This window comes from Syngnathus scovelli, chromosome 2 (genome assembly GCF_024217435.2).
Source record: "Syngnathus scovelli strain Florida chromosome 2, RoL_Ssco_1.2, whole genome shotgun sequence".
In the NCBI taxonomy this organism is placed as follows: domain Eukaryota; kingdom Metazoa; phylum Chordata; class Actinopteri; order Syngnathiformes; family Syngnathidae; genus Syngnathus; species Syngnathus scovelli.
Window position 1 is genome coordinate 3,770,026 of NC_090848.1, and position 26,330 is coordinate 3,796,355.

Consider the following 26,330-nt stretch of genomic DNA (forward strand, 5'->3'; position numbering starts at 1 on the left):
GGAGGCATGTATCATGTGATCATGTCCATGTTTGAGTGTCAAGCTGGGCCTGATCAATTATGATAAAAATTCAATAATGAAAATAAATAAAATACATACAGTAGTGCAGTAGGCCCAAGTGTTCATCAGAAACATAAGGAGATTATTTATTATTTATTATTTGATAAAAATCACACCTGAATAACAAGCTAGCTCTTAAAGACTTGAAGCAAAAATGTCGTACTAGAAAATTAAATACAATTGAACTGAAATGATGCTTTAGTTCATAACTCCCTTAATTTTTCTTAGCATCTTTTGAAAATATATTGTCATCAATTATTTCCATCGAATGTTTTAAATATATTTCCTTTTTAATTTTACTAACTCACTAATTGTTATTTAGTAATATATACCCCACCGAGAATCAACAAAGACCTAGTGTTAGAAAGGTTCCAATGTTGATGCTAAAAATCAATATATATTTTGTATTGAAGGTTGACGTGTTGGAAAGTTACGTCACCGCGCCTTAAGTCTCGCGTGAGTTACCTCATTTTATCGCGATTGTTGCAGTTTGTGGGCAGCGATAAGTTACTGACGGAAATTACATCACCGCGCCTACAGCCTTTCGTCTTATCGCGATTATTGCAGTTTGCGCAGTGATAAGTTACAGACGGGAGTTCGAAGTTTCTGGAATCGTCTGATCGTGTTGCTGTGATAGTGTGCGTCTTTGACAGAAAAGTGAGTACATACATTTAATTTTTACTACTGACAACTTTTATGCCGTTTGTCTGATCTCGGTTTGTTTTGTGTGCGCGCCGTTTGATTGACAGTTTGCCTCGCATCGTACACACATGACTACAGCCGTCGTCTAACTGTCGCCAGCAAATGTATTTGTTTGTCTAGATGATTTATGTTTGGTGTGTTGTCTAGAATATTTCATTTATGGTTATTTTAGTATAGTGGAACAGTTACGTCCATTCAGTTATGTAATGTGTGCCGTCTACCAGTGTTGTGTGACGTCAGACGTCGAGCGTTGTGACTGTGATCCCTCGCTACTTCGCGCTTCGTTTATCGCGGCTTCACTACATCGCGGATTTTTTTTCCAAATTAAAAAACAATTTAAAAGTCAAAATAAAACTTCTAAATTGAGGAAACATGTGTCTAACTTAGGACAATGTTTTGCTCCAAATGTTCGTTTACATTCCTTTAGAAATCCGTTTTCGCATGTTAGCACGATCGTGAATTAGCATCTTTCCGCTAACTTGTTAGCCTGCTCAGTACTTCTTGTTGGTGACCGTACTTCGCGGATTTCACTTATCGTGGGTGGTTTTTGGAACCAATTTTCCGTGATAAATGAGGGATTATTGTATATCCAATGTCTTAAAACTCAGTAAAATGAATGAAGCATGTTTGATACTCATGTGATACACATTTTCAGCAATATAGTTGAGAGTATTTGTTTTAAATAAATGATATTCCAGTGAATAACCTACTTTAAAACTACAATAACTGTTATGAATATCAAAACAGCCTCCACTGATTATGTAATTTTTTAAAAATGATTTAATCATACTATCTGATTTATAATTTTTACTTAAACAAGCATGGCGGAAAAAATAGAGGTCATACAGCTTTCATACAGGATTACTTTCTTTGCAAAGGTTGGTGAGGGTTAGGAAGGTTAGCTATCAACAAGTCTTGCAGCGTGAAAATGATTTGATATCGCTGACGGCGATGATTGGAACAAACGGGCAGAAACAATCCCAGTATTTCAGCGTCGGAGACTTTCTTCAGTACGTGCAGGGCGTACGCTCGGTCTCGTCTTCAGCATCAACTGCCAACAGGAACTTCCTCGCTCCTCTTCCAGTTTCCTGCCATTGTTCTCTATGCTGCCACCATATGAAGCTCCGCCCAGGATCTTGGAAAAGGTGCGACGTTAAAATGGCCTGAACAATTATGGTGTGAGAAAAGAAAATGTCAAATATTAAATATCAACACACCCTTTCGGTCATTTTCTTTTCAGATTTGAGAATTTGCGTTTTTCCACCTGAGTAGCAGCATTTGTAGGTGTAAAAAGACTAAATGGGTCATTTCAGAGAAAGCATTGGCACAAACCATTGCGGCATATTCCAATTTGAACGTAAACGAACACCACTGAGTCCTTCTCAGCATGTTCCTCAAGCGTTTTGTCTGCTGCGCGCCGTGCAGGAAGGAAAAGGAGTTGGTGGGAAATCTCGTACAGAGGCTCCTCAGCAAGCGAGAGACATCCCAGCTGGGGTCGGCTGGGTGTGACTTCCAAGTCATCTCAGGGTCGCGGGCGCCTGGAGAGTTTAATTATGTTCAATGATTCCCTGAGGAAAAATTCAGGACGATGCAAGATGTTTACAAATAAATGTGGTCTCTTCTCAAGGTTTCTCATTTCCCCTAGTAGGAATTTTGAGTTTTTACTTGCCCTCCTAGGAGTTTAAGATCAGGGGATGTTTGAGAATATTTGTAAATTTTTGCACGAGTGTTGTTAGTCACCTAAACGTTGAACAGAGACTGAGATGTACCGAAGTCAAATTCCTTGTTTGGCACGCTCAAACATGGCCAATTAAAATTCTTCAATCTTGAAGAGTGACAAAAAAATGAGTATGCAAGTAAAAAATCCAAGTTTGAGGGATTAATTAATTTTTTATTTTTTTTATTTTTTGATTGTGTTGACTGGTTGGAGAGTGGCTCCTTTTGGTAAACATTTTGAAATGAGACTTTGCTGCTATTTTTGAATAATATATCTTGTTAATTTTTTTTAATGCCGTTTTAATTAAGAGATTTTTTTTTTTGCCATAGAGGTCAAGTGATGACGAGCCAAAAAGCTTTTGTGCTAGCGTGTAATTTTGAAACTTTACCCTAACCCTAACCTGCACACTTGAGACACTGGAAATATTTTCTGACTGTCTTGTCTCCACTGGAAAAGCTCCTAAGTGAGAACATGTGCAGTCGGAAATGGGCGATACACACATATACACACACACCTCAGAATCCTCATGTTAGAATTTTCCTCACATTATGAAAATAGCAAGCCATCTAAAATGACCTCGTCCACTGATGCCCGGCGTGGCAGCAGGAAGTGGCGAGAGTGGGTTTTCTTTCAGCGTTGGTGCCGAGGCGAGGTCGAGCCAGCAACATGTGCAGGCTGAACTTTGGCTCTTATGCTTCCTGCAAGGAGGCCTTCCTCCTCTCAAGCGCTTTGTGCTCGCTCACACACCCCGACATTTAGATACGTTGAAATTTGGGGAAACGCCTGCCGTGTCAGCATGTGTGCTCAAGCTAGCAGCCGAGCATTCGTAGCCTCAAAGAAATTGACAATTTTGCGTAAACCTTTCATTCCGGCCACCTAGCGAGGAACTTCCGCCATCTGAAGATTTTCTGCAAATGGACGGCGCCCCCTAGAGGAGAAACGTGGGAGTTGTTTGCCGTTTTCTAAGCGCTCAATCAATGTTAATTTTATTCTCGTGCTTTATTGTGTGCAATGAGCTCAGCCGCCCCGGAAAAAGACATTTATTCTAAATCAATTGTCATCAATCAAACAAATAAATTTAAATTTACAGTCAAGCGTGTAGCATTTACAGGTGACATTTCAAAGCATTTTGTTTGACTAAATATTTATAGGAACAGAACGTAAAATCAGGATCAAATATTTTAGCTTATCCAGATTGAGAGCATGTAAACATCTGTATTGAAAATATCTTAGTCTGTATTTATTTATTTTTTTAATCTAAATGCCAAGTATGGCTTCTCCTCTCTGCGTTTCGGCGTTTGTTGACTCAAAAGACTATACGAGGGTTTCACAGAGAAGAAGATGAATAAATAATGGTGGCCTTCTACCAGCCGTACGTCTTTTTCCAGCCACGGCAACGATGTAACTTTTATCCACAGCGCTCACAGGAAGTGGAGTCATTTTCTCAAATTCACACGCGACGATTTCTCGGTCTATGAGAAGCACACAGGTCCAATGTCGAGGCCGAACTCTTGTTTGGCCTTTCCGATGTCCATGGGAGCTACGTCGGCAATGGGCAGCCTGATTGTGGTTTGAGTCCTGTATTCCAACACTGTCTTAGCCCAGTCGCCGTTGGACTTCTGAGGAGACACAAGGAGGAGACGCAAAACATGCAACTCTGTCCCATCTTGGATGTTTTTTGTCATTTTTGCTGATGACTTACCGCGCAGCCATCTTCGATGACGGTGTATCGCAGGCGGTTGGTGCCCTGCGCCCTCAATTCCTGACCGTTGGCCCCTTTAAGGATCAGGGCTTTCTTCATGGTCCCTTTGCCGTCTTTGTAAGCCAGGCTGTTCTTGCAGTGGTAGGTGAAGCTCTGGTGGGATTCTTTGGAGAGACGCTGCAGGAGTTTCATTTGAACGGCCACCGTGTTTGGCTCCTCGTTGTCGTTACCGTAGCGGAACTGAAATGGTTTGAATGGATCAATGCTAAGTGAAGAAAATCATATCGGGGAACTACAATGATGACATCATCAGCTTACTGGGGTTCCGCTGTACATCTCGGCTCCGAACCAAACGGGTTTGTTGGCACTGGGAGTGGATTTTGTCCACCAGGATTTGCGGGAAATATTGGCTGGGTTGGCATTAATGCAGGTTTCACCGTTGTCCATGTTGCAGAAGACCTTGATGGCATCTTTTGTGCTTCCTTGGTTGGGGTCAATCCAGTACTCGCCTGTAGACAAACACAACGTAGGTTTACGCTCGTCTATTTTTTTTAAGTATTATTGAGAAGAAGACTTACCGCTTGATTTCTGTGGGTAGCATTGCTTGATGTCCTGACATGTCTTTGCGGGGTTCTCTTTTGTTCCATCTGGACTGCGAATGTCTTGCAAACGCCTGCTGAGGGTCTTCAGAGCACCATGAGCGATGATGGGACTCTTATCAGGAAGAGCCTCATCTTTATTAAATTCGGGAAGTGGAGGAGGGTCGGCCGCCACGTCATCCTTGAAAAACTCTATGGCGTCGGGCACGCCACGCTCATCCAAATCCATGGGAGCTGCATAGTATTCATCCACAGCTGCTGTTGGAGGTCCAGGAGGGCCTGGAGGTCCAGGTGGTCCCGGTTCTCCGATAGGGCCCTGACAATGCAAAGGAAGTAGCATGGTGGCTTTGGTCTATGAGAAGACTGCTCAACCTTGTACCAAAGTGTTACCTGAACTCCGATGTCACCGCTGTTTCCTCTGCTTCCAGGAGCACCCATTGCTCCTGGCTGGCCGATGTTCCCTTCCTTCCCAGGTGGACCCATGACGCCAGTAGGACCCTGTGCAGTCATGAGATGATGTAGTTCTATTGGGTTTTATCTTCAGTTCTGACAAAGTTATCTGCAACTTACCCTTGGTCCAGCAGGTCCAACAATACCTCGAGGACCGGCGTCCCCTGTAGCACCCTGAGGAACAAAAAAGGGTCTTCATTTTTTTCTTCTCTTCGAAGACACGTACAAAGGTATAATAGCAACTTACAGCAAGTCCTGGCAAACCCTGGAGTCCAGTAAAACCTATGTGACCTTTCTGACCCTTTTCTCCTTGTTCACCATCTGGTCCTTTATCTCCCTGTGGTCCTTGGGGGCCCTAGAAAATATATTAAAAAAAAGATTCAATATCAAGGTTGACGATAGAAAAAATGAGACGATGCAGTTATTCTCACCGCTTTGCCTCGTACTCCAGGTGCTCCGTGGGGCCCAGGAGAACCTTTGCCACCCTGAATCCAAAATAACAGGAATCAGCAAACTGATGTCGCCATTTATATTTGAATCACTGCGTCGATACAACTCACGTTTTCACCTCTGGGTCCAGGACTACCCGTAGCTCCCACAGGACCCTCATTCCCTGGAGAACCTGGGCCTCCAGCCAAACCCTCGGGACCAGCATTACCTCGATCGCCCTGTAAAGTCCCAGAGCGGTGATGAGTACGCACGAGTCTGGCCACGGGCCTTGTCCTGTGTCTACACGTACCCTTGCCCCTACGAGTCCGTCGCTCCCGGGTGGTCCCTCTTCACCAGTCACGCCCTGATTGAACACGCAACAAACTTGACAAACACACTCATGCAAATTACCTTTGGCATACCCTCCAGTAAAACCCAACAACCTCAGGGCCCGGATCTCCTCTCGGCCCGGTGGCTCCCGCTGGTCCAACTCCACCAGGAGGACCTTTTCCACCTGGTACTCCAGCAGCTCCCGGTTTCCCAGGCAGACCCTGCATAAAAAGAAGGATCAGACATTGTGATCTTGGTTCACCTGCTGGAAATGGTTGATAGCAGGATTATTCTGGCATACCGCAGAACCGGGCAGGCCTGGCATAGCTCCCTCTCCTCTCGCTCCAGGATGACCAACTACGCCTCGCTGTCCTGCAGCACCGGGAGGTCCTGGAGGTCCAAGAGGACCCTAATGAAGAAACACAAGACCAATCAAGGATTGTGCGCAGTATGTGCAGCAGGTGGTGATTAGTAAAACCCACCGGGGAACCATCCTCTCCAGATTCACCCTTCTCTCCAGATGCGCCTGCCGGGCCCGGAGCGCCAATCTCGCCTTGAAGTCCAGAGGGCCCATTTTCACCACGAATACCAGGGGGGCCTTGCTTTCCAGTTGGACCAATGGGTCCATCTGCTCCGGTAGCACCCTAGTGGATACACAAAAGCAAGATTGCAAGTGACCATATAAAAAATGTTCTTTCCAAAATCCAAGTGGACTCACAAGAGAACCAGGTGGACCAACACCTCCGGGTAAGCCAGGGAAACCAGCTGAACCCTGTGGGAAGAGAACACTTCTAATAAAGCAGATGTACCAAGCTTCTCCACAGAACCACGGTGGGTGGACTCACCGCTGAGCCCTGTGTTCCTCTGCCACCTTTGAGTCCGGTCAGACCAACCGCGCCCTGAAACAGACGTTTCCATTAATTCACAAGTCTTGCTTGGCTCACTGAACCACAATCAAGTCCTACATTTTTTAGCTCACTAGAAACAGATATCAGTTTGATTTGGGTACTAATACACACCTGTACTCCCGGTATGCCAGCCAGTCCTGGTGGTCCATGTGGTCCTGCCTCTCCCTTAAGGCCTGGTTCTCCGGTCTCACCTTTCACTCCAGGCTGACCTTCAGCACCCTGGCAAAAAAAAATGATGCACCCATAAATATGTGCAGTTGGGACCAATTACAGCACAGGGTAGAATGTTTTGAACTCACAGCTGGTCCGGGGAAACCTGCAGCACCAGTTGCTCCGGGCTCACCACCAGAACCCTGTTAATCATTGGCACACACTTGAAAGTCAGAAGCAGCAGTGATTGTTCACCATCCATTCCGATGACAGTATGTTTTTCTCACTGGCACTCCTGCTGTCCCTCGCCGTCCGTTGCGTCCTGGGGCGCCTGGTTCTCCCTAAAAAATACAGACGTACATGGAAAAGAGGTCTTTGGGATTTGCTCCATCAATCCAATCAAATCGATTCTGTACAAAGTCATGTTTTGATTCAAAGCTTAAACATTAGGAAGTCTCACCTTGGCACCGTTGGCTCCGACTGCACCTGGAGGTCCAACTGGACCTGATCCACCCTTTAATAGACAAATATGTCTCATTGTAGAATTTGTAATAACATAGCCATCACACACATTTATTAGACCCTCTAACGTGGTCCATAAATAGTCTGGACACCCCTGATTAAACAATCCGTCTTTGGTACAAACAACTCACTCGAATTCCATCAGCTCCGGCTTTGCCTTCGAGTCCCATCTCACCCACGGAGCCCTGTCCAACGAGATCGTTACTTTCATTTCCTGTGCCAAGCACCAAAATTGGCTTTGATGCTGCTGCAGGCAACACTTACCACATCCCCCTTTGGGCCGGAGGATCCTGGGATGCCTCTTTCCCCTGGCATCCCCTGAAGTCCTGGACTTCCCGTTTCACCGGTAGTTCCCTTTACGCCGGCTTTTCCCTAAAAACAACCCAACACTCAAATGAATGCGACCAACAATTTTATACCTTTAATTCAAAGATAGAACCGGTGTCATTTATTCCTCTGATACCTTGAATCCATCTGGGCCTGGACTACCTGGACTACCCTTAGGTCCCTGTAGTCCTTTAGGTCCGGTTTCACCTCTAGCACCAGGAGCGCCTCGTTCTCCCTGTTGGCAGAGTCGTGTCCTATTTGTCCAGTGGGTTGACACTGGAGAAGCCAAACAAGAACCGGCGACTTACCCTCAACCCTGAAGTTCCGGCAGAACCTTCCTCTCCAGCAAGTCCCTGGAAGCACCGTTAAAAATGTTTTATTAGCGCGTCGGTACTGAAATAATCCGTGCTACTTTGAGTGGGTGGAAATATTTCAAGAGGGTAATGTGGGATTTATTTACACACCTCAGATCCTGGTTTACCAGATTCACCGGGTGGGCCTGGCACTCCGGGCAAACCCTGTAAAATAAAACCCCACATGTTTAAATAAGCAAGTTCACACATATGTTAAAGTGTCGGTTTTACCTGAAAGCCATTAGGTCCCTGTGATCCCTGCTCGCCTCGCTTGCCCGCAGTACCCTGCACGGGACAGTAGTGGATCAGACGTTGTTGGTGCAGATCATCTCGAGTTACATTATGGAATATACGCAAGATTGAGAGAATGTGATTGGTTGATAACTGAGCCACTTACCGCTGGGCCAGTTGGACCGGCAGGACCCTCCTCTCCGTCTTTTCCGTTCACTCCCTGGAGGATGTTTGTAATATTTTGTCATCACTTCTGTTTTTAATTGATGGTAAATGTACTTTGAATTTCTAACGGAACGTAACATACTCTTTGACCAGGTGAGCCGGTACTGCCCGCTTCGCCGGTCTTCCCAGGGTCGCCCTGAAAGTTACAAAGGAGTCAGCGTCATCTATTAAAAAAAATGGCTTCATATTCTACGCAAAATGACTGACAGTGAGGCCTTTTGGTCCTGACGAGCCCATAATTCCAGCTAAACCTCGACCTCCCGTAGAACCAGGTGGGCCTGGTTTGCCATCATCTCCTGCTGAGCCCTGCAGAGGACAGCATCAAATATTCAAAAATGCAGCATTACCTGAAGAAAGACTCACAAAGTAGAACTCTAATAAACCTGTGGGCCTGGTTTGCCTTCTTCTCCTTCGGCGCCCATAATTCCAGACAGGCCCTGTTTGACAGAACATAGCATCACGGTTGGGAAAATACATCTTCCTTCAAGCTTGAGGAACAACCGTGGGTTTAAAATGGTCTTACCCGAGCACCAGTTAAACCGGGCTCTCCAGGTCGTCCCAGATCTCCGGGTGGACCTTTGGTGCCTGGTGTGCCAGGCAGCCCTCTTTCGCCCAGAGCTCCCTGCGACAGCAGAACAGCACGTTTTGAAAAAGAGGGAAATAGAATGTCCATTTCACTTGCTTATAAGGCAATGAATAAAATAATAAATAAATAATACACAAAAGCTTGAGGAGATCTCAAGTTTGTTGCACAGGTGAGGAGCACATAAACACAATGCTGCTTCACTTTATTTCAGTTTGAAGGCACAAAGGGAACTCAAGGATCTTCTTGAATATATTTAACGTACTTACTTTTGCACCCGGAAGACCATCTGTGCCATGGAACCCACGATTTCCAGGGACGCCCTATAACAAATCCATGTGTTAAAATTGGATGACAAAAATGTCTTCATATTGGGATCATATTAGGCCAACTCACAGTCTCGCCAGGAGGTCCTGGGTCACCGATAGACCCCGCATCACCTCGAGGTCCACGCTTTCCCTCATCTCCCATGGGGCCGATCAAACCCGGAGAACCATGGTCACCCTGGCAACAAGTTGCAATCACACAAGTTTAACCTGTGCTCCACCTGCTTTAGCTACAAAAGATGTTTTTTCATACTCTTTCGCCTTTCAGTCCAGCTTCTCCTTTGATTCCAGCCACGCCACCGTCACCCTGGAGAAAAGATGACTCTTCACATAAGTGACAAAAGACAGAGAGAAAGTGCCATCTCATTTTACATCTTGGCCTTTTGGTCCCTGAGCTCCCGTGGTTCCCTGAGGTCCAGGGGGCCCGACTGGGCCTACGATCCCTGACGCACCCATGGGACCCGCTAGTCCCTGGAAAGAAGTCGTAGATTCAATAAGAAACTTTACTGATGCCAAAAGGGAAATTGGTAGTTGGCTCACGTACTGTTGCCCCTCTGGCTCCTGGCGCTCCATCGGATCCTACGGAACCCTTTTAACAACCAATGATGAGGTTAATAACACCATCAACTTTTTGGCTCATTAAAAAGATGAGGGCAATTGCTCACCTGTTGTCCGGTGGGCCCTGGTGGTCCGACGTGACCTGCATCTCCTCGGGGTCCCTGCTGACCTGGACTTCCTCTCATGCCAATAGGTCCTATTTCACCCTGGGGAGGTACATAAGGTCCTTCACTGGATTGGCTAAACTAATTTGTCAAATTTCAAGACAGAACTACAATGGCACCTTCTGTCCTGGGCCACCTGGGAATCCTGGCACACCGGGGATTCCAATTGGACCCTGTGGATGTCATGATTATTATTTCGACACCAGCATTGAATAATGCATAACACAAATTATACTTACCAGGGGACCTGGTTTGCCTGTATGTCCTGCGGCACCGCGTTTTCCCTAAACCAGAAACAGATGAAATGATCCATCTTGCAACATTTTCGGCTCTACAAACAAACATGGAAGACGGCTGGTTGTGCCTACCACAGCACCGGATGGGCCTGCTCTGCCTCTCTCTCCCATCAAACCTGGTGGGCCCTGAAAGACAAGGAAGACTCAATATCTGTCCACATCCAGCGTTGTGGTGTTCTAATCGGATTTGTTGCCTACCACTGGACCAGTCGCACCCATGGCACCGGGAGTACCAGAAGTGCCCTGCAGAACACAATGACAAGGAGTTAAGTTAAAAAAAAAAATTGGCTCTAGTGTTTGATTGTGTAATCAATATTAAAATCCTACCTTGATACCGACAACACCGGGATCACCTCTAGGTCCAAAAATGCCCGTCTCACCCTGTTGGAGAAAGATTGACAAGTGTTTCACTAATGTCCAAAAAAGTATAGAAAATTAAAAAACAAACAGGGATTTACCTTGTGACCTTTTTGACCTGGAATACCTGGAGAACCAGGTAACCCTCGTGCACCCTGATGGGATGACATTATCAAATATGAAATCAATGGAGCTGAACAATAAGCCAAAGAGGTAAATGTGGGAATTGTTTGTTTACCAGTGATCCTGGGAATCCCGTCTCTCCAGGAGCACCAGGGGGTCCGGTCTCCCCCTATGTGTACATGAGAATCAATCAAACCATGATTTTAGTTAACCAATTTGAACAATAAAAGATTTTTAAAGCATGCAGGGCTTCATAAGATTACACTGGTCAACGCGTTTTTACTTCATTTTTGAATCAGATTCAATTTGACTTTTCTAAATGAGCCTAATTTATTTTTCTCAGCGCATCAGGTTGAAATAATAATAATAATAGATTAGTTTTTATGCATAGTATTTAATATATGACTGTTTTGTAACGGTAGATTCAAATATTCTATTTGTGAGTAATAGGTGGAAAAAAAAGGGGTGGGGTTAAATAAGTATTCTTCCCACTCCTTTTTTGAACAATGTGTTTCAAATGTGTTCTTATTATTATTATTTAAATTTCCTCTTTTCTTATTTTCGGTTGTAAATCCCTTTTTTATATTGTTTGAAATAAATTAATTTCATTCATTTATTAAATAATAATAATAATACAGGGACTCATGAAGCCATCTCTTATAATCTGCCATTGACCAGTGTTATTAAATGAATGAATAGATTTTTCTTCTGTAAGTTTTCACTGACATCAGGACCACTTTTTCCTGGCAACCCTTCTGGCCCTCGAAGACCCGGTTCACCCTAAACACAAGCAAAGGTCAAAGTTTGAGACGCAAAGAACAGATGTGCTTGAGGTCCATGAATGCAGGCTTGGCATCAAGGTCGAAATGGCAGCATGAAGATTTTACCATATGACCTGGGTCTCCAGCCTCGCCTGGGAGTCCCTGGCCACCGGGTGGACCCTGAACAAGAAAGGACAGGAAATGTCAGCCAACCATCCCAACCAAAGATCAATGCTGGACAGTTGAAAAAAAAAAAAACTTCATTTCCATTTGCAGGTGCTCAAATGCAATTCTGCCATTATCACTTTGTGTCACCCTTTAAAACAAACAAAGACTTCCTAGAATGAAAAACTGTCAGGAAATTTCATTTTTCCTTCACTTTTATTAGAGATTTTTTTTCCCTTCAACTTCCTGCTTAATATAAATCGGTCCACTGAGGGAAACCATAACTAGGATGTGGCGAGATGAGTTCCTGCTTTGTAGTCATTTTACTGACTCTTCTACACGTGTGCCAAACCTACTGGTGGTCCAGTCGCACCGGGAGGTCCTCGTGATCCTGCTTCACCCTGAAACAGGAACAAGCGGCTTATTACGAGCTGCGCCATAATTCCGAATGGACATACTGGCTTGCACTCACCCTTGATCCCGACACCATTCCGGTCAGGCCTGCTGATTTCTCATTAAATCCCGAAGCCATTTGTGACGCAAAGTTTCCCTTTGGGTGATAAAAAAAAACCAGGTTTTTATTTATTTTTTGCTTAGCTAAGGTGAAACGCTGGATGGAGAATCAATCTCACCCCAGGAAGGGAAGGAAAACCAGGGGGACCAGACGCGCCTGGGTTTCCTGGTATGCCAGGCTCTCCATCAAAACCTGGGGGCCCTTGGAATCCCTATCATGAAATTTTTACATGAACACGTTTGTCATCAAAATATAAAATTCTTTTACGGCTTGAAAATAAAAAATGTCAACAGACAGAGATAAAGATTAGCGCTATCTCTGACACTTCTCTTCCTCTGAAGGTTAAAGTTCAAGGACCCAAAGTCTGGTTCTGACTTACCCGTCTGCCTTTAAATCCTCTATGTCCAGTTCTCCCCTGAGCACCTGGAGGACCCTGAAACCAAAACCCACAGGATACGTTTGGTTTTTAAATTTATTGTGACCTTGCTGGTGCTTTTAGCGAATAAAAACTCACGGAGGGTCCTTGAGGTCCAGGGATTCCTACCAGCTGATGCGAGAGTAGAAAATATCATATAAAAATGTTGCGAAACAAGAGAGAACCTTTTAATATTTGCATATATTGCGATTTATAACTTACCTGTGGAATATCACCTGGTTCACCCTTTTGTCCCTATAAAAGAAAGATATCAATCTTTAATACATATACACACCTCATTTAGATACTTGATGATTCATAATTCATTAATTTCAAAGGCTAACTTTTATTTACATTTGTAAAAGCTCCGGAAAAAAGTGAGACATAAAAAAGAACCTTTTTAATATCTGACTTTTTTCATTTTATGTGAATAAATCCCGTAGATGTGAATATTTCTATTTGGAATTTTGGACTCAACAGTCGTTTCAGAATAAGCTGAAATAAAACCTTCAAATAGGAAAATCATAGAAGCTGATCATTTTCAGGGGTGTCTTGAAAATTTCCATCCCTCACCCCTTCATATTATATCAAAAGGTTATATTGAAAATGAAAATATCATGACTTACCCTATAACCCATGATTGCTTGAAGATGAAGCGAGAAAACAAAAAGATCATTTCATTATATATGAAAAAAAATGTTACTGATGAACACTTTAACTTTGCACAGCAGCGCACCCTTGTGGGTGGGGTGCATTACTACAACGGACTTACCAATGTGTCTGGTGGCGCTGGCCAGGTTTTCACACACTGGGCAGCACTCTCCCTCGGGGGTCACCATCTTAAGGCAGCCGGGCACCATCTCGCACTGCACGTCGCTGCAGACGCTCACGCCGTTGTCGCACACGCACACGGCGCACAGTGCCGGCTTCCAGATGTCGTTGTGAGCGTAGGTCTCGCCATCCACTACGCAGCTCAAGCCCTCCGTCACCACGGGAGCTGCAGTGGGGTCAAGCGTAGAATGAGTCAAGGCGGTGTTAAAGATTTTTTATTTTTTTAATCTTTTTTTAATTCTTTTTTTATTATTTTTGAATAATTTTTTTTAGTCTTTTATTCTCTATTAATTCTTTTGTAATTATTTTTTAAATTATTTTTTATTCTTATTTTATTCTTATTTATTTTTTGATTTTTTTGTAGTTTATTTATTTTATTTTATTTTTGTATAGATTATTTTTTTTTAAACTCACCCATTTGCTGTGTTTGTTATCAGGCCTAAGCATTCAAATCAATTTTGTGGCACATTGATGCCAATTAACTATGTGAAGTGAGTTAAGGATCTTAAATTAGACAAAACTAGTGCTTTGCCACCATCTTTGGCGTCTTGGTACCATTCAACTATGTAAATTGTAAACAGTTGAGGAGTGTCACTTTGATAAAAGTAATGCTCTGCCGCCATCTTGATGCCAAGGTGACGTGAGTAGAGGAAATCTGAAGCTCCATAAATAAATGAATATATAAATAAAGTATTTAATTGTATCTTGTGACATCTCTGTACCACAAATTTTGATGAAGTAAGTAGAGGAGCTCCATTTAGACACACATAGTACTTTGACGCCATTTTGTGACATCTTGGTACCACAAATTTGAGTTGAGGCGTTCCATTTAGTCAAAAGTGACACACACAAACCTGCGGAAGGGTTTGTCGCGGGAGCGGCGGCGCCGGGGGTGACGCACACCGGGCAACACTCGCCCTCCGGGGTCACCGTCTGGGCGCAGTCGCCGAGGTCGTCGCAAGTGACGGTCTCGCACGTGACGCTGCCCGACTCGCACACGCAGATCCGGCAAGGTTCCGGGCTCCACATTTCTTTGTTGGCGTACACTTGTCCATTGTCGGCGCACGTGTCTGTTTGGAAAAAGTCAAATATGCACTTTGCTGAGTTATTTATAAACCAAATGAATGCTTGGCGTCCTCGATTTTATACTTCTTAGGTTAATTGAAGACTCTGAATCGAGAGAATGATTTTTTTTTTTTTTTTTTTTACTTCTCACCCACAACTCTATTGAGGATAAACACACATTTTTTTTTTTTTTTTCTGGAATGGACTTCAGTTGCCAACAGCGTATCTCAAATAGCACTAGAAGATAAATGCCAAGTAATTCAAGGGTATTAAGTTAAAAAAAAAAAAAGGAATTTATGCGTAACAAACAGAAACCAAAAAACAATGGAAGTTATCCAAGTTCACTTCATTTATCTAGGAATTTAATTTTCATTAATTATAAAATGGCAGAAGGTAGTCAACCTGTTTTTCCATTTGTCAGCTTTACGCTCAAATTTCCCAGCAAATTTTTTCACTCTTCATACTTTTGGTGCCATCTTTTTTTTGTTTTTATTGAATCATCCATAACTATGCTCAACGTAATCATTTGTAAAGTGATGTAATTAACACATTCTTATAATGTTCATAGCTAACAATTAAAAAAATAACAGACTCCATTGGGGCTTTCCACTGCAATGTATGAAGACAGTGATTAAGGAGAGAGCAATTAAATTGTGGTTAACTCCATCATGACAAGAATCCACCAAGTGATCAGTAGATGTATTAATATCTTTCATGTGCTATTTCAAATTTTTTTTTTGGGGGGGTAAGCTTTTTGCAAACTGGTTCAGGTCGCTTTTGTCCAGAATGTGGCCACCTGCTGCAAGCTTTCTACGTGGGTCATAATTATGTGGTGAAGCCTCTCCCCGCCCGCGCTAGACACTCCTTCTCGCCAGCAGTAGTTATTTTAGGGGAAACCACACGAGATGGTATATACGTTGGCTTTGGCCTGAAACGTGTGGTTTGTCTTTTTTTTTTTTTATGCCACGCCTGCAACCCCCCTGGAGAATCGAGGTTCTTTACCTCGTTGTTCTTAGTTAAACTTTAAGATAGTTTTTTTTTTTTTTTGATGAATTACGGTCACATAAAAAAATTCAAGCTGAATTTTGAGAAATAAATGTCAGCACGACTTGAGGTGGACAACCAAAAATATTTTTTTCTATTTACAACTCAATTTGTGGAGCAATTTGCGACACCAGTCTGAAATGGCGTCCTCCAAAAAAGAAAGCAGCGAGTGAAATGAGTAAGGCAAGCATATTGAAGTTGTCTCCTCCAATGGAGCAGAACTCAACATCCTTTCACTGAGGGTGTGTCTTGTGTGCCTCCGGGTCCAAAGCTGACCAAAATTAGTGGCCTGCTTTTGTCCGTCCCGTCCACCAGGCCACATCATTACAGGAGTGAAGCTCGGAAGGCCTTCATTGGGTGCCGACCTCGCACCGAAATAGATCGGCTGAAGGATTATTTTGTTTTTCCAGCTTGGCATCTTTGTGACGTAGAAAAAGTGGTCAAGAAGGTTAAATCATACTTTCTTAACTGTCCCCAATTATTATTTTTTTTATTCCAGCACATCACACATGGAGCTTCATCAACATGCCAAAACTTTATTATTTAAATTTTTTAAATTAAATTTAAGGGATGATGATGGACGATAATTCGGCCTGCAACCCCGCAAAAATTAGATTTGATTCTCTTAACGTGACGTCACAAATGACATCACTGCGATGCAGGCAGCCTGAATTGAAACGTCTTCAAAATATCACAATCAAAATGATCATCTGGATAAGCTTTCAAACCATCTAAAAAATTAAATAGAGAAAAAAAAAAAAATCCATGCATCCATCCATTTTCTGTCACGTGACCGTTGGCCAATAGGTGGCGCTCACCCAGGACTGGTCACCAACAGAATCGCACGTATGAGCCAAAAAATTTCAATCAATCCCCCTCACATTCCCATCCACGAAAATTTATACTCTACTTTTGATTAATATAAATAATGATATCACATATATAATGATATGCAAAAAATGTCTCCTTGACGACAGTGTGGTCCAAAGAGTCAAAACCGTACAAAGAGGGGTCAACTACTCACCGTTCTTGGTTGTTTCTTGGCAGGAGACGGTAATCACCTGAGTTAGGGAGATGGCGGCCAGGAGGAAGGTAATCCTCATGTGCACGGAGGGGCCCATGGTTGCACGCCAAGCAGGCACGCGAGGACCTCACTCACACACACTCACACAAACACACTCAAAAGAGGCTGACCCGGAGCTACAGCATCCAGCCCCAAAGATCCCAATATCCCTGAGTGCAGCGGACTCCCGGATGAGCTGGGCTCCCTCTCCTCCTCCCCCTCTTCCTCCCTCCTCCTTTCTTCATCGTCGCTTCACGTTCCATTCGAGGGCCAACCTCCCCCCGGCAGACGCCGCTTTAGTCTTTGAACGTGTAATTAAAGGCTGCGTGGAAATCCAACCAAGAATTTGGAAAGATGGGAGTGCAAAAAAAAAAGAAGAAAATGATTTATCGCGGATGACCTTTGACCCTCATTTGCTTTATTGTGGGATTTCTTCTCATTGGCTGATGGAGGAAAATTTTTTTGCTATTAATTTTGATGACACATGTTGAAGATGCTTCCAAACTTTTGATTGGCATTTTATTTAGCGTACTTGCAGCACCCAAGTTGCATCATCCTCTCGGTGGACGATGATGGGAGCATGAAAGGGGCGAGGCGGGACAAATTAGAAACATGAGATCAGCACGTTTTTTTTGTCTGCCAGTTCATCAGCTGCTCCCGGCCTGCTTTGAAGGCACGTTCTAAAAACATACAAAATTGCAGAGGAATTGTCAAAAAAAAAATCTTGAAAGCAGCTCAGCCACAAATACATGTACAGTAAATCACATACCACGTATAAAAAGAAAAAAAATGGCTGCCGTTAGACACAAGCCTTATATGCCCAAATTTAGCCTTCTATTTTTTTTTTTTTTCATTAAATTAGTTTGCATGGAAACTAACTTTAACAAGTTGCTGTTTGGTAACCTGACAATTTTTTTTTTCAATTTCCACAGCGCTTTCGAAGAAACGACAATGATAAAATTATTCAATCTTATTTCATCCTCAGTGACTTTAAAAAAGTCAAATAGCTCTTATAGGAAAAATGTTCCCCCACCCAAAGTTATGTTGAGGTGACTTAAAGAACAAGCTACACATTTATTTCTGGCCATGTCAAGTCATAAAACGAAACCACAAAAGAGGGAAGGCCGGCCCACACACATGTCATTAAATGCATTTCATGTATATAAGAAAAAGAATGTGCGTATGTTTCAATTTTAAATTGATACCTATTATCATACTATATTATTATTCATATAAACTAATAGTGGACTAAAAACAAAAGCAGTAAGACAAATACGATTCACTATTATTCTATCACGTTTCATTTTTTTATTTTATTTTTAGTTGATTTTTTTGTCGGTTTTGTGTTTTTATTACATCACTCACACACATTTCAAATAATAATAAAAAAACATTAATTTAACTACAGTGTGTTCTGTAATACCGTATTTTCCGCACTATAAGGCGCACTTAAAAACCTCCAATTTTCTCAAAAGCCGACAGTGCGCCTTATAATCCGGTGCGCTTTATATATGGACCAATATGGATTCGTGGATGAGGACTAATTTATTAAAGTAAGCTTTACGTGTTTAATTTGTGTGTTGTGATTGCATTAACGTTTGAGCAACGTTGAATTATTTATTCTATGCGCCTTATAATCCAGTGCGTCTTATATATGAACAAAATTTTAAAATCATTGAAGGTGCGGTTTATAATCCGGTGCGCCTTATAGTGCAGAAAACACGGTACATTTGGACTTCCAATCTGCTTTTTTCATGGGTCATGTGACAGGAAGTTTCCACCTCGTGTGCACACCTATTACCTTACAAACTCTCTGCATTATTGAACAGCCAGCGTGAGAAGAGACACGCTGGGATGAGTACGCAGGGCTAGTCCAGCTCCTCCGTTTGAGATGTTCGCAGCCGCCACCAAGAACTTTGTCAAGCAGGTGGGCGACACCGGAAGGTTGGTCCCCGTCCCGAGTCTGAGCGAGGCCGACCGCTATCAGCCTCTTAGTCTTGTCACCAGGAAGAGAAAGAGGCGTTTCTGGAAGAAGAAGAACAAATACGCCGCCACTGCGTTCTCCCTCAAGGACATCCTGGTCGGGGAGAAGGAGATCACAGCAGGTACAACTAATGAGGAGCTCCAAAGTCTCGTAATTGAATCAATAAAGTGGTTTTACTTTCTTCAGGTGTATCCTCTTATCAGCTGCTCAACTACGAGGATAAATCGGACGTAGCCCTCAACGGGCGCCTTGGAAACCACCTCATCAACGACGTGGGCTTCAACGTCAGCGGCTCCGACTCGGTGGCCGTCAAAGCTTCCTTCGGTATCGTGACCAAACACGAGGTGGAGGTGCCCACGTTGCTGCGGGAACTCAACTCCAGGTCAATCACATCGTGCAGATCCGAAAATCTTTCTGTTTTTCTGACATACGATAGCTGAGCCAAAAAAGAACACCATGTCCTTTTCTCACCTGAACTGAAGATAAGACCATTGAGTAGCTAGAATGCCGTCTGACCTATTTGTGACTGAGGGAATATGAGAAGAAGGCTTCCCTGAATAAATGATCGTGTTATTCTACACTCGAGCGGCCATGTTTGATGCACAACCAAAATTGAACCTTTGCATGACAGGAAAGTGGAGGTGGAACACTGCCTGGTCCGCCAATGCAGGGAGAGCAGATGGAGCGTCCTGTGCGTGGTCATGGAGAGCATACGTACCACTCGCCAGTGCTCGCTGACGGTCCACGCCGGCATGAGGGGCGCCACCATGAGGGTAAACACAAATTCAGAAAACAATTCAGAAAACATTCGATGAAAAACAGCTTAGACCAGTTTGTCTCATCCTACCATCTCCAAAAATGTTTTGAAAATGTTGAACTAGTGCAGTTTGAATATTTAATTCAGTGATTTTTATACGTACCACTAGAGGGTGCCTGCACGTCACTAGTGTCGATTTGTACCAGTACAGTAATCCCCAAAAATCAATTATTTGTCTTTTTCACCGCAGTTTCAGATCGACGATGGCAGGAACCCAAAAGGCCGAGATAAGGCCATCGTCATCCCGGCTCACACCACCATCGCCTTCAGCATCTGCGAGCTCTTTGTTCGACTGGACGGGCGGCTCGGTAAGAAGGTCAATCAATCTTCTAGTAAATTACTGACAATCTCCATGCTCATTTGGATCAGATATCTGCGTTGCCCCGGGGTCTCGAGGGGGATTCGAACAGGAGCAAATTAGTGAGCAGCTGGGCGGCTTCATCGGTCACTTCTCAATGGGTCGACTACGCCGTTTCCTGTCAGGGATCATCTACGGGAACCCCTTCAGAGCAGGTACAGTCGTTGCCCCCCTCATCCGTCCTTCCACCGGGTCTGAACAGTGTACTTGCAGATGACAGAATACTGGAAGAGCTGAGTCACTCCGATAACTTTATGGACGACACGATGACGGACTACTACGAGAAAGCCGCCAGCATGACCGACGTCTCCTCGGCCTACCTGAGGCAAAGCTCCCACACGCGCGTCAACCTTCTCAAACACAACATCGCCAAGGGGCCGTGTGCACTGTGCGGCATGGGCAACCAAAAAAGGGAAACGGTCTATGGTTGTTTGGAATGCTCATTTGCTGGGCATAAATATGTACGGCTGCATGTTGTGCCTTGTTTTGACCTTTGGCACAAAACTCTTAAGTGATGAAGTTTTTGTTTTCACAATTAAATATTCGTGTTGCTCCAAAAATAAAAGTAATTGTTGACAATGGTGGAAAGTAGACAAGTATCATTACTTACCTTACTATTCTGTGTACGGACTTTTACTGACGAGCAAGCTGATTGTAATGTTTTACAAATCAATTTTAAATTTTTGAAGGATTTTAGCATAAATCGACATTATAATATACATCCAACTACTCACATAGGATAAAAATGCACACATATACGGATATAAACTCGTGCAGATGCCCCAAAATATGGACATCGAGTTTAAAAAGAATAAAATAAATGAATGGAATTCTTAGAAATATGTTATTGTGCTGACATATATGTAAATGGCGACACTTTCAATGAGGCGTTTGATTATTTTGCCGCAATTTTAGTTTGACTGTTAGTCCACCTTGCCGCCAGGTGGCGCACGCTCAAGACTTTGACTCAACTTCAGCCGGAAGTGCTAAGTGTCAACACAACGTAAACACGTGTGAGCGGCGCTGGATGAACATGTGTGCTATCATTCAACTCTTTCTTAAGATTTATACGGAATTATAGTGATTTTACATTATAGTCCGTTTACGGAATCGCGAGCAGAATGAAGTTCGCTTATAAGGTCAGTGATGAGCTTTTGCTTGGCAATAAATAGAAGTTGAATCAAATGTTGTCACGTACGGTGCTATTAACATAATTCGGTACCCAATAAAATCAAAACTTACTCACTCTGTGCCCAAAAAAACATGCATTTGCTTGAACATTTTGAGTGTGTAAACAAAATTCATTTTTCATCAAGTTTTCGAATCTGCTCGGAGCTGTCTACCGTCAAGGGAATCTGAGTTTCTCCAAAGATGGCAACGCTGTAATCAGTCCAGTTGGAAACAGGATCTCCATCTTTGACCTCAAAAAGTAAGTATTGTCAAGAATATGTCATTTATAAAAGATTGAAACGAGAATTAACACGTCTGTGCTTCAGCAATACATCTGAGACTTTACCAGTCTCCACTGATAAGAACATCGCATGCGTGGGAATCTCGCCGAAAGGGAACTTGGCAATTGTGGTGGATGAAGGTCAGAGCAAAATATTTTCCCCCAAAAAATAAAACGTGTGATACTTAAAACTAAAAAGAATGTTTTCACAGATGGTGCAGCATTGCTGGTTAGTCTCATCACACGTGCTGTTCTTCATCATTTCCATTTTCACAAACCTGTCAATAGCGTCTCCTTCTCACCTGACGGCAGGTAAATATGTTTGATGAACGTACGACCACTTTAACCTTTTAATACCGACTTAACTTTTATTTTTTTGTGTATAACAGGAAGTTTGTTGTCACGAAGGAGAATGTTGCATTGATGTACCATGCTCCTGGCAAGCAGCAGGAATTTAACGCCTTTGTGTTAGACAAAAGTTACTACGGTCCCTACGATGAAACAACTTGCATCGACTGGACGGACGACTCCAAGTAAGTGAGAAACTCGAAAGCACACCGGGCTTGTTTTGCTAAAGCGTTTTTTTGTCAGGTGTTTTGCGGTGGGCAGCAAGGACATGTCCACGTGGGTGTTTGGTGCAGAGCGTTGGACAAACCTCATTTATTGCTCGATGGGCGGACACAAAGACGTCATTGTGGGATGTTTCTTTGAGAAAGACAGTCTGGATGTGAGTCTTTTAGTTCCTTTTATTTTTTTTGCCCGTTAAATCGAAAGCTGGTGATAATATTGCGCAATAACACGGGTCCGCAGCTGTACACAGTGAGCCAGGACGGGGTTCTGTGTATCTGGGAGAGCGACACCGAGCTGGACGCCCTCGTTTTGAAGAACAAACCCGAAAAACCTAAGATGCCGAGACGGGGGCAAGACGAGGACGACGAGGAGGAGGATGATGACGAGGAGGAAGAGAGAGAGGGAGAAGTCATCAGAGGAAAAGCTGAAACGTCTAAAAGTGACGAGAAAATCAAGAAGGTCCGATTCCGGCATATGAGCAAGTAAGGCAGATTTTCAAATTTGCTGACCTGTCACGTCGCCTGAGTTTCCTAAAAGTCTCGATCTCTTCCCTTAAAGGCACTTTTTCAACAAAGAGAATGATTTTAACAAGTTAACGGCAGCCGCCTACCATAAAGCCACGCACATCCTGGTGACGGGTTTCGCCTCGGGAATCTTCCACCTGCATGAACTTCCCGAGGTTAACCTCATCCACTCCCTCAGGTCAGAGACAGGAGATGCTTCATAAAAATCTGCCAATGGACATTTTAAACTCAACGATGGTGTTTCTCCTTTTAGTATATCAAACCAGAGAATTGCTTCGGTGGCTCTGAACTACTCCGGCGACTGGATTGCCTTTGGCTGCTCGGGTGAGAAAGGAGTCCATCTTGCGCGGCGTGACGATTAGCTGGCGTTTAAGCACGTTTGTCGTTCTAGGGATGGGTCAGCTTCTGGTGTGGGAATGGCAGAGCGAATCGTACGTCTTCAAACAGCAGGGTCACTTTAACAACATGGCGTCGCTGGCTTACTCGCCAGACGGACAGTACGTCGTCACGGGAGGAGACGATGGCAAAGTGAGGGCAAAAGTCATGTGACCGAGCTCATCGGCAACGTTCTTTCACGGTGGTTTCTTTTTTTTCCCCTAGGTCAAAGTTTGGAACACCAACAACTGCCTCTGCTTCGTCACCTTCACGGAGCACACCAGCAGCGTCTCTAAGGTGGCCTTCACCTCCAGTGGCTTCGTCGTGGTGAGCGCCTCTCTGGACGGGACCGTCAGAGCCTTTGACCTTCACAGGTAGTCCGGCGTCAGACACCGCAAACGAAACCTGAGGTCTGAGCTTTACGTTTGACTCTCATTTGTTTCGCTTCAGGTACCGAAACTTCCGCACGTTCACGTCGCCTCGCCCGGCGCAGTTCTCTTCCCTTGCGGTCGATAGCAGTGGGGAGCTGGTGAGCGCTGGGGCTCAGGATTCCTTTGAGATTTTCCTGTGGTCCATGCAGACTGGAAGACTCCTGGAGGTTCGCTTCCCTACTTTCAGTCTCTCCTAATAGCATGGAAATATAAAAGAATGATATTTAACTGCTGTGGTTGGACAGATTTTAGGTGGCCACGAGGGTCCCGTTAGCTGCTTGTCCTTCAGTCCGGTTCAGTCCATCCTCGCCAGTGCCTCCTGGGATAGGACCGTCCGATTGTGGGACATGATGAACAGCTGGCAAGTGAAGGAGACGCTTCACCTCACCACTGACGGTAAACCGTTAGCATTCATGTAACACTCATTTTTGTTTGATTTGACCACACTTTGAAATTGGCGGTGGCCATTTTTGAGACAACCGGGCAGCTCATTTTAAAAATGTAACGTCTTGTCACGTTGCAGATTCGAATTTAGTTTGTTACAAAAGTCATATTGGAAATTATTATTATTATTTTTTTAACATGTATTCCCAGTACCACCATTTTTCTCCCACTTGGTTTCTAATAGTGCAGTCTTTCTAACAGCCAGTAGAGGGAGCCTCCACTTCAATTAAAATGCAATTCTTTTCAACAGTTGGCAGAGAGTGATTCGATTTTTAAAAAAATCGAAATTGCACCATTCAGTGAGTGGCAAGCCATTAAATGAAGCAGGCTCTTTCCAAAATTAAAATTATATGAACTCCCCACCTTTGTCCAAAAATGAATATATGACCTAAATGAAACTGACAAGTGATCAACTTGGGCCTTTATTATTTACATCCTTGTTTTTTTCACTTAGCTTTGTCCGTGGCTTACCGCCCCGATGGCCATGAGTTGGCAGTGTCCACGCTAAATGGAGAAATCTCTTTCTGGAACCCCGACACGGCCACGCAGGTCGGCTCTGTGGCGGGACGTCACGACCTGGAGACGGGCCGCAAGGACACCGATAAAGTCACCGCCAAGCATTTGTCCAAGACCAAGTGAGTGGCTCGACCACATCCCGTCTTTACTTACCCCGCCCGATGCTCAAATTTCACTCACGCTGCTTCCAGGTGCTTCACATCTCTGTGTTACTCTGCTGACGGCGAGTCCATCCTTTGCGGCGGCCAGTCCAAGTTTGTCTGCATCTACAATGTCAACGCACAGATGCTCTTGAAGAAGTTTGAGATCTCCTGCAACTTGTCCTTTGACGCCATGGAGGTCTGACAGCGAACATTTGCTGGAATGGCAACGCCGGTGTTTGACGGAGGGGCGGGTTCTGCTTTCAGGAGTTTTTAGACCGACGTAAGATGACGGAGTTCGGCAGCCTGGCTCTGGTGGACGAGGGAGACGGCGACAAAGATGGGGTCAACATTAGTCTCCCTGGAGTGAGGAAGGGTAAGAGCTCACCTTTGATTATGTCACTTATCAGGACACATTGTTGAGAGGAAATTGTGTCTGCCCCCCATCAAGGTGATATGAGCTCCCGACATTTCAAGCCAGAGATCCGAGTCAGCTCATTGCACTTCTCTCCAACGGGTATGTGATAGAAGAATCCATTTGTGGTGCCTGAAGGGAATCAAAACAAATCGAGGCTTTGACATTTGTCCTGACTTTGGTTCTCAGGGCGCAGCTGGGCAGCCACAACCACCGAGGGCCTGCTCATCTACTCCCTGGACGCAACGTTGGTCTTTGACCCCTATGACCTTGACCTGGACGTAACGCCGGCCAGCGTTCGCAATCAGCTGCGACATCAGGAGTGGGCGGCCGCCATCGTTCTGGCATTCCGACTCAATGAGAAGGCACTCAAACAGGAGGTGCTGGAGACCGTGCCGCACCAGCAGAGTGAGCGAACGACCGTGAAGGTGTCGAGTTCCATCTGAAATGTGATAAAGAACGTTTGCAATGTTTTCTTTTCCAGTTTCGGTTGTTTGTGGCACACTCCCTGACGTTTATGTGGAGAAGTTGCTGGATTTTGTGGCAACGTGCTTGGAGAAGTCGGGCCATTTGCAGTTCTACATGACTTGGGCTCAGAACCTGCTCATGCTGCATGGGCAAAAACTCAAGAACAGGTTTGATGACGCTCACGCTCAAGTTGAATGTACGTCGAGTTGAGCTCACGGTCATGTTTGGTGTGCAGGTCAGCAGCCATATTGCCCACACTGCAAGCTTTGCAGAAGAGCATCCAGACACACCGGGACAACCTGACCAAACTGTACGTTGCATTATTATCATTTGTCGACCAGATCGCTGGTTTTTTTTCTAAAGCTAATCAAAGTTCACTACACCTTTCTTGCAAAATATATATATATTTTAATTTTGGCTAAAAATTTGCTCTGAAAATGCAATTCAATTTTTACAGTCCGTTCTGCTCCCAAAGATGAACTATAAGTATTAATTATAAAAATTGATTTTAAACTTTGAAACTAATTCTGATTCGTCTTTAATTGTTCTATTCAGGTGTGACTTCAACATGTACAATATTCGCTATGCTGTTGCCCTGTCCAAGCAAAGTGGCATGAAGAGGCCATTGGGGCAGGAGGAGGAGAACAACAGCCAGGGTGATGATGCTGAAGATGATGATGATGAAGAGGAGATGAGACAAGCCTGTTTTGATGATGAAGAGATGATACTGTAGACTTTATATGACGGACACAATTGTTAAATCTTTTTCATTTCTTTTTTTAAAATAAATATTTCATATGTATATACATATAAAGGAGAGTTGTCTTTTGCTAAATAATTTACACCCAATATTTTATATGCATGATGT

The 26,330-nt window shown here is 43.9% G+C and overlaps 3 protein-coding genes across 6 annotated transcripts; 2 read left to right on the top strand and 1 right to left on the bottom strand.

The window, feature by feature from the left end:
* Positions 1-617: 617 nt before the first annotated feature.
* On the top strand, positions 618-20,717 carry pjvk (pejvakin). 4 transcript variants are annotated; one of them, XM_049753304.2, is made up of 8 exons: positions 696-717; positions 18,800-18,897; positions 18,978-19,075; positions 19,158-19,336; positions 19,586-19,727; positions 19,962-20,079; positions 20,141-20,284; positions 20,343-20,717. In XM_049753304.2, exons 5-8 carry the CDS (start codon positions 19,656-19,658, stop codon positions 20,642-20,644), a joined length of 636 nt encoding a protein of 211 aa, XP_049609261.1. In that variant the 5' UTR covers positions 696-717; positions 18,800-18,897; positions 18,978-19,075; positions 19,158-19,336; positions 19,586-19,655; the 3' UTR covers positions 20,645-20,717. The 4 variants fall into 4 exon arrangements, with proteins under 4 accessions (XP_049609256.1, XP_049609261.1, XP_049609262.1 ...); XM_049753299.2 differs by having other exon boundaries at positions 618-717; positions 18,800-19,075; positions 19,141-19,336; XM_049753305.2 differs by lacking the exon at positions 696-717 and having other exon boundaries at positions 18,801-18,897; positions 18,966-19,075.
* LOC125988248 (collagen alpha-2(V) chain) lies at positions 3,460-17,163 on the bottom strand. The gene is made up of 55 exons (XM_049753176.2): positions 16,932-17,163; positions 14,653-14,868; positions 13,740-13,964; positions 13,594-13,610; positions 13,190-13,222; positions 13,067-13,099; positions 12,932-12,985; positions 12,671-12,763; positions 12,511-12,588; positions 12,395-12,439; positions 12,000-12,053; positions 11,839-11,892; positions 11,228-11,281; positions 11,091-11,144; positions 10,960-11,013; positions 10,831-10,875; positions 10,705-10,758; positions 10,576-10,620; positions 10,456-10,509; positions 10,280-10,378; positions 10,159-10,203; positions 9,987-10,085; positions 9,868-9,921; positions 9,685-9,792; positions 9,558-9,611; positions 9,229-9,327; positions 9,089-9,142; positions 8,913-9,011; positions 8,788-8,841; positions 8,647-8,700; positions 8,481-8,534; positions 8,361-8,414; positions 8,205-8,249; positions 8,033-8,131; positions 7,834-7,941; positions 7,701-7,754; positions 7,508-7,561; positions 7,335-7,388; positions 7,197-7,250; positions 7,009-7,116; positions 6,835-6,888; positions 6,708-6,761; positions 6,472-6,633; positions 6,291-6,398; positions 6,103-6,210; positions 5,970-6,023; positions 5,791-5,898; positions 5,662-5,715; positions 5,478-5,585; positions 5,351-5,404; positions 5,171-5,278; positions 4,760-5,096; positions 4,500-4,690; positions 4,182-4,421; positions 3,460-4,098 (listed from the first exon to the last, which is right to left on the bottom strand). Exons 1-55 carry the CDS (start codon positions 17,026-17,028, stop codon positions 3,952-3,954), a joined length of 4,749 nt encoding a protein of 1,582 aa, XP_049609133.1. The 5' UTR covers positions 17,029-17,163; the 3' UTR covers positions 3,460-3,951.
* Positions 20,718-21,095: 378 nt separating the features above from the next.
* Positions 21,096-26,276, top strand: pwp2h (PWP2 small subunit processome component). Its single transcript, XM_049753227.2, has 21 exons — positions 21,096-21,268; positions 21,446-21,558; positions 21,626-21,720; positions 21,792-21,891; positions 21,969-22,112; positions 22,171-22,306; positions 22,390-22,631; positions 22,708-22,851; positions 22,927-22,997; positions 23,065-23,201; positions 23,274-23,422; positions 23,499-23,646; positions 23,725-23,875; positions 24,378-24,558; positions 24,631-24,778; positions 24,847-24,955; positions 25,031-25,096; positions 25,184-25,402; positions 25,479-25,629; positions 25,698-25,772; positions 26,018-26,276. The coding sequence occupies exons 1-21, from the start codon at positions 21,251-21,253 to the stop codon at positions 26,193-26,195; spliced, it is 2,775 nt and encodes a 924-aa protein (XP_049609184.1). The 5' UTR covers positions 21,096-21,250; the 3' UTR covers positions 26,196-26,276.
* The last annotated feature ends 54 nt before the right edge of the window (positions 26,277-26,330 follow it).

Excerpts from the sequence above, each read along its gene's own strand:
- LOC125988248 (XM_049753176.2), bottom strand. The coding sequence starts at position 17,028 with ATGGGCCCCTCCGTGCACATGAGGATTACCTTCCTCCTGGCCGCCATC. Across the intron at positions 7,942-8,032 it reads CAGGCCCAGATGGATTCAAG|GGAAAAGCCGGCGTAAAGGG; the intron begins GTATCAGAGGAA and ends GGTTGTTTTTAG. Across the intron at positions 7,562-7,700 it reads CCGGAGCTGATGGAATTCGA|GGTGGATCAGGTCCAGTTGG; the intron begins GTGAGTTGTTTG and ends TGTCTATTAAAG.
- pjvk (XM_049753299.2), top strand. The coding sequence starts at position 18,862 with ATGTTCGCAGCCGCCACCAAGAACTTTGTCAAGCAGGTGGGCGACACC. Across the intron at positions 19,076-19,140 it reads GGAGAAGGAGATCACAGCAG|GTGTATCCTCTTATCAGCTG; the intron begins GTACAACTAATG and ends TACTTTCTTCAG. Across the intron at positions 20,285-20,342 it reads CGGGAACCCCTTCAGAGCAG|ATGACAGAATACTGGAAGAG; the intron begins GTACAGTCGTTG and ends GTGTACTTGCAG.
- pwp2h (XM_049753227.2), top strand. Across the intron at positions 21,721-21,791 it reads GGCAATTGTGGTGGATGAAG|ATGGTGCAGCATTGCTGGTT; the intron begins GTCAGAGCAAAA and ends ATGTTTTCACAG. Across the intron at positions 25,403-25,478 it reads GACCGTGCCGCACCAGCAGA|TTTCGGTTGTTTGTGGCACA; the intron begins GTGAGCGAACGA and ends TTTCTTTTCCAG.